Here is a 13,036-nt window from a genome sequence, read left to right as displayed (position 1 = left end):
AGCGGATTTGCGACCAAAAAAAACGTAATATTCTGGCTTTTTGACTTTTTTTTCTTGCTACGCCGTTTAGCGATCAGGTTAATACTTTTTTTATTGATAGATCGGGCAATTCTGATTGTGGTGATACCAAATATGTGTAGGTTTGATTTTTTTTTTTATTGTTTTATTTTGAATGGGGCGAAAGGGGGCTGATTTGAACTATTATATTTTTGTATTATTTTTAATATTTTTAAAATAATTTTTTTTTGCTTTTGGCATGCTTCAATAGTCTCCATGGGAGACTAGAAGCTGCCATAACTTGATCGGCTCTGCTACATACAGGCGATGATCAGATTGCTTATATGTAGCAGAATTGCTGAGTTGCTGTGAGCGTCGTCCACCTGGCGGCGCTCATAGCAATCCGGTATTGCCAACAATAGAGGTCTGCAGGAGACCTCTGGTTGTCATGCCAACCCATCGGTGACCCGCGATCACATGACGGGGGACACCTATGAGCGCATTTCCGGCCCGATGCCCAGAAGCACGTGTTAAATGCTGCTGTCAGAGTTTGATAGTGGCACTTAACGGTTAATAGCCCTGGTGGATCGCGATTCCACCCGCGGCTGTTCCGGGTACATGTCAGCTGTTCAAAACAGCTAACATGTGACGGGAAAGATGTGGGCTCACCGCCAGAGACCACATCAAAGGGAGAGAAGCGGCATGCACCGTACTAGTATGACGTATGTCGCAAAGGGGTTAATATAAGCATCTAAGACCACCCCGGTTAACTAGGCATCCAGTTCAATAGAGCAAAGGCCCAGTATATGCACCTGTGGTCTATTGCGGACAGGGCTCCAGACTGGGCTCACATATCATTGGTGCGACTTGTGCAGCAGCGCAGGTTAATAATAATAATCTTTATTTTTATATAGCGCTAACATATTCCGCAGCGCTTTACAGTTTGCACACATTTACATTGCTGTCCCCAATGGGGCTCACAATCTAAATTCCCTATCAGTATGTCTTTGGATTGTGGAAGGAAACCGGAGTGCCCGGAGGAAACCCACATAAACACGGAGGGAACATACAAAGGTTCTGAAGAAGTAAGGGGGCCACTTCCACAGCAGATAGAATTGTGCATTATGATGAGCTATTGGACTTCAAAGGGCCCGTATTTTGTTCTTGAACCGTTGCCCTCTTCTGCAAGTTATCTAACCTTATCATTATGGAATAACTTGATGTTTGGGAATAACCCTTTGAACAGGACCTGTCGCCTGGTCAAAAGTGGCCAGTTTTTGCTGTTATTTTATTTCCACCCATTATTCCCATTTTTTTAACCACCACACGGTTTCAGTTTTTCTATTCTATTCTATTAAGTGTTTTTTTAACCCTCCGTCACATACAACTGATCTGACAGGCGCTTCTCTTTTACTTTCATTTCTCCTTCCTCACCAGATTGTGAGGAAACCCCCTCCCTCCAGGTAGTCTCCTGTCTCTTGAAGGTCTGTGAAACCTGATATAACAGTTGGATTTCAGAGCTTCAGGGGAGAGGATATAGCTGTACTGATCTCTCAGGCTCATTGTATGTGAATACGTCACATTCAGTAAGGTTGGTATTTTATGTTTTTATTCATCACAATAGTTTATTTAGCTTGTTTTATGAATGTATAGCACAAAATGTGAGGATATTTCATAGAAATAAGGGAGATTTTATAAAAGAAAGTGTGCTGCTCAGGCATATACAGTAGTTCCCTAACATATTCCTTCTCTTGCTTCAGATTATCTGCTGAAATGGAGAGGAAAATGTACAATTTATCCAAACAACTTGATGTTGAGGAAGTAACAAACATGCTGTTAGATGATAGAGACCTCACACTGAATGAGGATTTAGGAGAGGAAAGTGAGATTGATTCTCATGATGAGGTGGAAGAATGTGTCCTGGATTCTGAAACAGAGCAAGATGGTGACAGTGGTGAGGATGAAGAAGTTGGATCATATTATATTGGAAAAGATAAAAATACTAAATGGAACAAGAAGCCATTCCAGAAAAATCGTACTTCTTCTATCAATACTTCATGATGATGCTGCCATCGATCCTGGGACTGGGGCAGAAAAAAAACCGGAGATAATTACATTTTACAATGCCACCAAAGGGGGTGTGGATACAGCAGATCAGATGTGCTCCACTTTCAACGTCAGCAGAAACATCAAACGCTGGCCAATGGTCATATTTTTTGCTATGTTGAATTTGGGTGGTATAAATTCACAAGTAATTTATCTTGAAAACAAGCTTGAACCACTCCGTAGACGATTGTATCTGAAAAAATTGGCCCATGAACTAGTACTTGGAGAGCTACGCAGGAGAAGCGTGAAAACAATCGGTATCCCCTCTCGCCTTCAAGTTCACCTCAAAAGGTTCCGCCCAGAAGATGATGGTGAAAAGTCACCATCTGCACCACCTCACAAAAGAAGGAGATGCACCACCTGCCAAACGGAAAGCGGAACCAGAAGGCTTTCAAATTATGAATGTCTCAAATGTCATAAAGCAATTTGCCTGACACATGCAAAAATGGTGTGTAATTCTTGCTATTTGCTCTGCAAGTGTGACTTTTCTGGGGAAACCTCAGCATCTACTTCTGATTGAATATGTTTTTAATAGTACTTAAGGTACCTTAAAATTAAGTTTGTGTTCAAAAATTTTCTTTGTACATTTTTTTGAGAGAGTCGAACTGGGGACTATTTGGCGGGAGTTTTGAAAAGTTTGTATTTCATAGTTATTAGTTTTATGTTAAGTAAATGTTTTTTTTTGCAACTGATTATGTGTAGTCCCTTTTATTACATCCCTATGAAGGTCACTGATCACTTTTAGAGCACTGGAATTGCAAACATTAGATATTATAGGTATTTTTCCAGCAGGCGCCTGACAGGCACATTGTATGTGAACTCGTTAGTCCGAATATTGTATGTGACGGAGGGTTAATGGGTTCCCTGGGGGTCTGCCCTATTGGTAAAACTAATAAAAAATTAGTATTAAATAAAAAATCCCATATCTCTGGAACTGTAAGGCGTTTTTTTTTTTTTTAACCTTGCAATACTCAGGGGAACAGTAGGAATAAAATAAAAGAAAAAAAATCGTTTCACTTTGGTCTGGTGACACATCCCCTTTACATAAGTGTGTTGTAAGTCCGTATTATTGCATGATATGGGGGTTTTTAATTTTTAATTTTTTTTTTTAGAAAATTTGTACATTTTTATACAAGATATTGTAAATAACGGGAATGTTTAAATGTTTATTTTCCCAAATATGTTTTGCAGTTGAAATTTTGATACCTCGCCTGCCCTAGCTGGCAAGCTGCCAGTGACATTTTCTAAAGATGAAATGCAATTGGCACGGCCGCCCGCTGCAGGGATTGGCATTGTATCATTACCAGAGAGGATCTCACGTAACTCTTCCTGCCTTTATGTGAAAGTATTCATTATTAGCATCGCACCATTCTAAGGAGAAAATGTGTCCTGTCTTACAAACAGCAGATGTTTTGTATGACTTTAGAAGAAAGTTTTAAATGTCACCTTGAAATCGAATGTTACTAGGCAACGATCCTACTCTTCAATGTTCTGTTCATGTCAAGCCGCCGCATGCAAATCCATGTACGCCGTTCTTTTTATAACATAAAAATGGCTTTCATCTGGAGACTAATCTAAAGACGGAACTATTTGTAGAACAATAGGTCTCGTTCATCAAAAGCGTCGAGCGGAAAAAAAAAACTGTCCTTGTTCCCCGTAGCAACCAATCAGAGCACAGCTATTATTCTTAAAAGGGTTGTCCAGGAAAATTAATAATGTCTGCTCTTTTTCAAGAAATAGTGCCACATCTGTCCGTGTCTGGTATTGCAGCTATAATGCATAATGCAAGGCATCGCCCATAGAAAGTCATAAGAAAACTCAACTTTGGAGATGACTGATCCATAATGGATAGAATTTGTTATGAATTCACCCCTTTCTCGCCGAAAAAAAAATGGGAAATAGGAACTTTTGGGATTTGAATCCCACAAATCCAGCAAAAATATGGCTCGGGAAGGGATTTAATCAAAAATAAAAAGCACTTTTACTCATCTGTATCGGACCCATGCCTGACAGCTTGTCGTCTACCGTGCCGATCTTTGGTTCTTCCAGCATTGAGGCCTGTTGGATAACATGGGGGGGGCGCTGATGCGCTTCATTGTCATCAATTACATACGTCTCTGCCAACATGATCAGATTTATCTCAACGTCGGAAAAACCAAATACCCACATGGAAGACCGGGAGCTGCAGAGGTGTAAAAAGTCAGGTCAGGGTTTAACACGGGTGAATAGGATGTATTTTCTTAAATCCCCTCGGAGAGTATTAAAAGTCTTTTCACGTCGATCGGTGCAGTGCCATTTCCATACGGTTTTATTAGGATTAAACTGAGTCAGTGATTGGTGTACATATCTGCCACAATTTACTAAAGTGGCATAAATTTTGATGAATCTGCTTTGTCATGCCCAAGCTCTGCACATTTTGGGGCAGATGTCTGGGGCTGGTGTGAAAACACAAAAGGTTTCCTCAACTTTGAGTTGCACAAACGTTTTGTGACATTTTAAGGTGTATGACTCCAGACACCTTGATGAATCCGACCCCTACTGTATTAAAAAAACAAAACAAATAACAATATACAGTGGCTTGCAAAAGTATTCACTCCAATCCCTCCTTGGCATTTTCGTGTTTTGCTACCTCACAGCCTGGAATGTCACTGTTTCTTTGGACAGTTTGCATCAGAACATGCCTATAACTGTGAACATTTGGTTTTCTTTTATTTTTGTGAAGCAAACAACAAATAAGGCAAAATTATTCAAAACCTCAGTCTGCATAACTATTCACCTCCCTAAAGTCAGTACTTTGTAGAGCCTCCTTTTGCTGCAATTACAACTGAAAGTCGCTTTGGATAAGTCTCTATGAGCTTTCCACATCTTGCCCCTGGGAATTTTGCTTATTCCTCAAGGAAAAACTGCTCCAGGTTCTTCAAGTTAGATGGTTTCCTCTGATGCACAGCAATCTTCAAGTCTGACCACAGACTCTCAATTGGATAAGGTCTGGGCTTTGACTAGGTTACTCTAAAATATTTACACTTTTCCCCTTACACCACTCGAGTGTTTCTTTAGCAGTGTGTTTTGGGTCATTGTCTTCTGGGAAGGTGAACCTCCATCTCAGTCCCAAATAACTGACAGACTGAAACAGGTTTTGCTCAAGAATATCCCTGTATTTTGGTATTTTGCATCATCCATCTTCCCCTCGACTTGGACCATTTTGTCTGTTCCTGCTTCCGTAAAACATCCCCACAGCATGATGTGCCACCCACCATGTTTCACTGTTTGGATGGTGTTCTTGGGATGATGGGCTGTGTTTGTTTGGCACCAAACATAGAATTTACCTTGTTGGCCAAAAATTTCTTTTTTGGTCTTATCTGACCACAGCACCTTCCTCCATACATTTGGGGAGTCTCCCACATGTATTTTGGGAAGCTCAAAATGAGCATTACAATTTTTGTGTGTAAGTAAAGGCTTCTTTTTGCCCACTCTTCCATAAAGGCCACTTGTATGGATTGTACGGCTTATCGTAGTTGTATGTACAAATACTCCAGTCTCTGTATGGGAACTCTGCAGCTCTTTTGGGGTTACCTTTGGTCTCTGTGCTGCTTCTCTGATTAATGCCCTTCTTGGCTGGGCTGAGAGTTTTCGTGTACAGCTGTCTCTTGGCAGGTTTGTTGCTGTAACATGTTCTTTCCATTTGATGATAATGGATTTGATGGTGGTCCGGGGAATCATCAGACATTGGGATATTTTTATTTTATTACCCAACCCTGACTTATTCTTTTCAACAACTTTGTCCCTGACTTGTTTGGAGATTTCCTTGGTCTTAATAATAATAATAATAATAATAATAGTAATAATTTTATTTATATAGCGCCAACATATTCTGCAGTGTTTTACAAATTATAGAGGGGATTTGTACAGACAATAGACATTACAGCATAACAGAAATCACAGTTCAAAACCGATACCAAGAGGAGTGAGGGCCCTGCTCACAAGATTACAAACTATGAGGAAAAGGGGAGACACGAGAGGTGGGTGGTAACAATTGCTTTCGTTGTTTGGACCAGCCATAGTGTAAGGATCGGGTGTTCATGTAAAGCTGCATGAACCAGTTAACAGCCTAAGTATGTAGCAGTACAGACACAGAGGGCTAATAACTGCATAAAGTGTATGAGAACATGATGCGAGGAGCCTGATTTTGGTTTAACTTATATGAATGGGCCACACAGGGATAGTTAGGTTAATGCGTTGAGGCGGTAGGTCAGTCTGAACAAATGCGTTTTTAGGGCACGCTTAAAACTGTGGGGATTGGGGATTAATCGTATTAACCTAGGTAGTGCATTCTAAAGAATTGGCGAAGCACGTGAAAAGTCTTGGAGATGGGAGTGGGAGGTTCTAATTATTGAGGATGCTAACCTCAGGTCATTAGCAGAACGGAGGGCACGGGTAGGGTGGTAGACTGAGACCAGGGAGGAGATGTAGTGTGGTGCTGAGCCATGGAGCGCTTTGTGAATGAGAGTAATAGTTTTGTACTGGATTCTGGAGTGGATGGGTAACCAGTGTAATGACTGGCACAGGGTAGAGGCATCGGTGTAATGGTTGGTGAGGAATATAATCCTGGCAGCAGCATTCAGTACAGATTGGAGTGGGGAGAGTTTGGTAAGAGGGAGGCCGTTTAGGAGAGCATTACAATAGTCCAGACGATAATGAATGAGTGAAACAGTAAGAGTTTTTGCAGAGTTGAAAGTAAGAAAAGGGCAAATTCTAGAAATGTTTTTGAGATGCAGATAAGAAGAGCGAGCCAATGATCGGATGTGGGGGTGAAGGAAATCTCGGAATCAAGTATGACCCCAAGGCATCGGGCATGTTGCTTGGGAGTCTTGGTCTTCATGGTGTTTGGTTACTGGTGCCTCTTGCTTAATGATGTTGCAGCATCTGTGGCTTTTCAGAAAAGGTGTGTATATACTGACAACCCATGTGACACTTACCGTATATACTCGTGTATAAGCCGAGATTTTCAGCACAATTTTTGTGCTGAAAAGCCCCCCTCGGCTTATACACGAGTCAGGATCCAAAAAGCTGGCGGTGGAGCAGCGGGTGATAGGAGCCGGTGGCTGTGGCACAGTGACAGCTACATCTGCAGCCGCCGGCTAACTGAAGAGATCATACTCGCCCTCCGTCGCTGCATCTCCGTCCCTGCATCTCTGTTGTCCCGGCGCCGGCGGCTCTCCTCTCCTGTGCTGAGCGGTCACGTGGTACCGCTCATTAAGGTAATGAATATGAACGCGTCTCCAGTCCCATAGTTGTGGAGCGCATATTCATTACCTTAATGAGTGGTACCACGTGACCGCTTAGCAGAGGAGAGGAGAGCCGCCGGTGCCAGGACAACCGAGATGCAGGTGCAAGGGTGAGTATGACGAGGAGGGAGGCCAATGTGAGCCATGCATACAACCATGGCACGGAGGAGCCGAGCCATGGGGGATGGGGGAGCTGAGCCATGCGGAACGGGGAAGCCAAACCATGCGGACCAGGGGAGCTGAACAGGGTGGGACCGGGAGAGCTGAGCAATGTGGACCGGGGGAGCTGAGCAATGCGGGACTGGGGGAGCTAAGCACTGCGGGACCGGGGGAACTGAGCAGTGTAGACCGGTTGAGCTGAGCAATGCAGGTCCGGGGGAGCCATGCATACAACAGGGGGAGCCATACATGCCAGGACAGGACAGGGGGAACCACATACCTGGACAGGATGAGGGGAGCCACATACCAGGACAGGACGGGGAGCCACATGCCAGGACTGTGGGAGCCACACATACCAGGACAGGATGAGGGGAGCCACATACCAGGACAGGACAGGGGGAGCCACATACCAGGACAGGACGGGGGGAGCCACGCATAGCAGGACAAGACGGGGAGCCACATACCAGGACAGGACCGAGGGAGCCACACATACCAGGACAGGACAAGGGGAGCCACATACCAGGAGAGGACAGGGGGAGCCACATACCAAGACAGAATGAAGGAGCCAAATACCAAGATAGGACAATGGGAGCCACATACCAGGACAGGACGGGGGTAGCCACGCATAGCAGGACAAGACGGGGAGCCACACACCAGGACTGGACAGAGGGAGCCACGCATAGCAGGACAGGGATTAGGGGGACAATGCATACCCGGCTTATACTCGAGTCAATAAGCTTACCCAGTTTTCCGTGGCAAAAGTAGATGCCCCGGCTTATACTCGGGTCGGCTTATACTCGAGTATATACGGTAGATTACACACAAGTGGACTTCCTCTCACTAAGCATGTGACTTATGAAGGTAATTGCTTGCATCAGAAACTTTTAGGGGCTTCATTGCAAAAGGGGAAAATACATATGCACATGTCAATTTTAAATTATTTGATACCGTAAATTTTATTTATGCCTGTATTTTTATAACTTCATTTCACTAACTTAGACTATTTAGTGCCGATGTATCAGATACAAATCAGATTACAAAAATATTTAAACACAAGTTGTAATGTAACAAAATATGTAAAAAGCCAAGGAGGTGAATACTTTCGCAAACCACTGAATATATATATAAAAAATAGCAATTATACTTTTTTATACCATTTCTATATGTCCTAACCTTTGTTCTATCCTTTTTTTCACAACATTTTTTTTTCGTACTAATGCATGCATTGTTTGTACAGTGTGAGCATTGTGCTGACGATACAATTTTTTTTATTTGCAGATGAGAATAGGCATCCACTCCGGTTCAGTCTTTGCAGGTGTTGTTGGAGTCAGAATGCCTCGGTATTGTCTATTCGGAAACAACGTCACTTTGGCTAGCAAATTTGAATCAGGGAGTCATCCTCGACGAATTAATGTTAGTCCAACCACATACCAGTAAGTGTATGCTGCTAATATTCATGTTCTTAAAACTGTCATATGTGATACTAGATATAATTGTAATCAATATATGTCATCATAATCCATCCATTAAATATGTACTCCAATGTAATAGGAATTTCTTCTTTTAAAAAAAAAAAAAAAATCTGTTAGTTTTTTGCTATTTCATTTGAGAGCCACATAATGTACGGCCCCTGCCCGAACTAGGCTCTCTGCATACATTGTCTATTTGTCTATTCATTCATTCATGTCTATTAATAATGCCCTGGTGATAAAACCTTCATTGTAATCAAACAACAGCACACACAGCCTAGTAGGTGACACAGAGTTGAAATCTGTGTTTCAGCCGCTGATGTCTTCAGATTACATAGCAAAAACCTGTAACCCCCCCCCCCCAGGTAAAAAAATCAAAGTGAGTGGATCGTTACTGTAAAGTGAGGTGCTGTACTATATATAAGTTCGGTTTACTTAAATATATGCAGTTGTATAAAACAATAAAAAACATTACTGAAAATCATCAATAAAGGACTGACAAGTCATGGGAGCAGTTGAAAAGCCTCAAGAGACCTGACACGCTCCCTCTCAGGTCTAATGACCAAGATGGCCAAAAACGCTAGATAATGGAATATTAAACTAGTTAGTTGTCCACTGTTTGGACAACTTCTTCTCATACCCCTTGCTTGGCCCCCATGAAATAATAAAGCTTATACTCACCTCCCTTGCTGGCACCGTTCCCGTGCTGTTATGACACAATCATTGTTGGCGTCACTATCCTCGCCTTGCCTCGAAATGAGCAGGAAGACGAAGCTTCAGTTCAGTTGCAGGCTGGACTTCCTCTTCATGTTTGAATTGTCTGAAGGTGGAGACTGTGACACCAGCGCTGATTGGACTCCGGCATCACGTGTCACAACAACACGCGATCCACGGGACAGTGAGTGTCGAAACCGCGAGAACGACACCGGCACAGGAAGTGAGTATAAACTTTAAAATTTCATGGGGGCAAAACATTTTGATCACGAAGGGGTTGTCCTAGTAGTGGACAACCCCTGTATTAGCAGTCTCAGCAATGGCATCATCTTACTAGGGCTTTAGAAGAATAGCAGGGTGGCTCAATGCTTGGCTTTGTTTTACAACATGGGAAATGCTATTTCAAATCCAACAAGGTCAACACCAGCGTAGAGACGGTATATCTACTGTATATATTAACCAGAGCTAGGAACGGTGACAGCATGCATGCTGGCTATTTACCCATCTCGATGCCGTGGTCAATGGTAATCTTGGCATCTACATGGTTGTGAGAGGGAGGAAGCTCCCTCTTCCATCCCATTTGCTCCCTTTAGACACGATCGCGGGGTATCAATGTTTGTTGTGGCAACCTGAAGCTAAGCATTAAACGAGTATTGCTGTGTATTAAACCAGTGATCAAAGTGTCAGGTGTCAAAGTTCCATAGTGGGTAAAAAAATAAAAATTCATACAATTTAAAAAAAAAAAGTAAACAAAAAAAAAATATAACATGAAAGATCATAGAAAAAAATGCCAAAAATGTATCTTTTACATAAAAACCAAAATAAAAATAATTCAATAAATTATTTCGTATTTAGTTTCGCTGAGATCTGAGGTGCAGAACTATTACACTATTTAACCCATACAATGAGCACCATAAAAAAAAAATACACACACAAAAATTCTGTTTTTGCATCATACTGTTACACAAAAAAAAAATTTAAATAAAAAGCGATCAAAGTGTGGATGGTTAAAAAGCATAATATGACTGAAAGTTGTTTTTTCTTCTGTCTTCCTCCCAAAAAACAGGAATAAAAAGCAATCAAAAAATACTATGTACTGCAAAATGGTATTAATATAAACATCATCTTATCCAGAAAAAAAAACAAGCTCTCAAATGGCTCTTTTGACAGATAATTAAAAAAAAAGTAGAGTTCTCAGAATATGGCAATAAAAATAATAATTTTGTTTTAAAACAGTATTTTTCGTGTGCAAACATTTGTTTTTATTTTTTCAGGTCACTTCTCTTCTTTTCCTTTTGGTATTCGTTGCATTTTTTGCATTCTTCAAAATGGCGCATTAATTTAATAAATTTTGCACAATGTCAAAATGTATTTTATTTTGGACTTTAACCCCTTCATGACCTTGGGATTTTCCGTTTTTCCGTGTTCGTTTTTTGCTCCCCTTCTTCCCAGAGCCATAACTTTTTTATTTTTCCGTCAATATGGCCATATGAGGGCTTATTTTTTGCGAAACAAGTTGTACTTTTGAACGACATCATTGGTTTTAGCATGTCGTGTACTAGAAAACGGAAAAAAATTCCAAGTGCGGTGAAATTGCAAAAAAAGTGCAATCCCACCCTTGTTTTTTGATTGGCTTTTTTACTAGGTTCACTATATGCTAAAAGTGACCTAACATTATGATTCTACAGGTCAGTACGAGTTCATAGACACCAAACATAGCTAGGTTTTCTTTTATCTAAGTGGTGAAAAAAAAATTCCAAACTTTGCTAAAAAAAAAAAAAAAAGATAGCGCCATTTTCCGATACCCGTAACATCTCCATTTTTCATGATCTGGGGTCGGTTTAGGGCTTATTTTTTGTGTGCTGAGCTGGCGTTTTTAATTATAGTATTTTGGTGCAGATATGTTCTTTTGATCGCCCGTTATTGCATTTTAATGCAATTTCACGGTGACCAAAAAAACGTAATTCTGAAGTTTCAAATTTTTTCTCACTACGCCGTTTAGCAATCAGGTTAATGCTTTTTTTTTATTAATAGATCAGGCGATTCTGAGCGCGGCGATACCAAATATGTGTAGGTTTGATTTTTTTTTTATTGATTTATTTTGAATGGGGCGAAAGGGGGGTGATTTAAACTTTTATATTTTTTTTATTTTCTTCACATTTTTTAAACTTTTTTTTACTTTTGCCATGCTTCAATAGCCTCCATGGGAGGCTAGAAGCTGGTACAACTCAATCGGCTCAGCTACATAGCAGCGATCATCAGATCGCTGCTATACAGCAGAAATGCAGGTGTGCTATGAGCGCCGACCACAGAGTGGCGCTCACAGCAGGCTGGCATCAGTAACCATAGAGGTCTCAAGGACCTCTATGGTTACAATGCAGAAGCATTGCTGACCACCGATCATGTGACGGGGGTCGGCGATGCACTCATTTTCGGCCGCCTGACCGGAAGCGCCAGTTAAATGCCGCTGTCGGCGTTTGAATCGCGATTTCACCCGCCGCTATTGCGGGCACATGTCAGCTGTTCAAAACAGCTGACATGTGCCGGCTTTGAAGAGGGCTCACCGCCAGAGCCCACATCAAAGCGCGGTATCGGTATCTGACCTCGGACGTACTATCCCGTCTGAGGTCAGAAAGAGGTTAAAGGGAATCCTTCAGTAAAATTAACGATCTGCCAAACTTCATAGGTGCAGGTCATTGAAATGTAAACAATGAAGACGTTTATATTTTCTATCTCTAAATGATTTGCAGAGTAATGAGCCTTGCTACATGACTTAGGATAAAAGCCAAAACCAAAATCTCAATTTGCAGACACTGTGTTTTGGGCTTTGTGGCAAGGCTCCTTAGAGAGTCAATGTTGACTTTTAGGATTGCTAATTCCAATAGCTGGCATTAGTGTTCTAGTCCTCGTCTTCTCTGAAATAGCAATTTGCATATTTCCCAGAGGAGTAATGCAAGGCTTAAAAGTCTCCTCACCTTGGCATGTCAGACTTGATATGCCCCAAGGAGAAACATTACTCTCCCCAAGGAGAAACATTACCCCTTGGATCCCGGTCAGACGCTTTTCACCCAGCCAAACGTGGAAGTACCCCGAAACACAGTGCTGCAAATTGAGATTTTGGTTTAGACTTTTATAATAGGTGGCACTAGAATTCTAGTTCTTTTCCGCTCTGAAGAGACAATTTGCATATTTCTCAGAGGAAATCCTCACCTTGGCATGTCACGCTTGACATGTCACTCTCCGCAAGGAGAAACGTTCCCCCTTAGATCTTACGACATAAAGTGACGCATGTCAATTTTGAAAAAT

The 13,036-nt window shown here is 41.7% G+C and overlaps 1 protein-coding gene across 1 annotated transcript in view; it reads left to right on the top strand.

The window, feature by feature from the left end:
• Positions 1-13,036, top strand: part of GUCY1A2 (guanylate cyclase 1 soluble subunit alpha 2) — a 370,353-nt gene that overhangs the window by 328,414 nt on the left and 28,903 nt on the right. Inside the window, exon 7 of the mRNA XM_069759124.1 lies at positions 8,826-8,980. Within this exon, the coding sequence (XP_069615225.1) occupies positions 8,826-8,980 (155 nt within the window). The remainder of the gene's footprint in view (positions 1-8,825; positions 8,981-13,036) is intronic.

The sequence above is a fragment of the Ranitomeya imitator genome, chromosome 3 (assembly GCF_032444005.1).
Source record: "Ranitomeya imitator isolate aRanImi1 chromosome 3, aRanImi1.pri, whole genome shotgun sequence".
Taxonomy (NCBI): Eukaryota; Metazoa; Chordata; class Amphibia; order Anura; family Dendrobatidae; genus Ranitomeya; species Ranitomeya imitator.
Note: the sequence above shows the minus strand (reverse complement) of the source record. Positions and strands in the feature narration are given on the sequence as shown.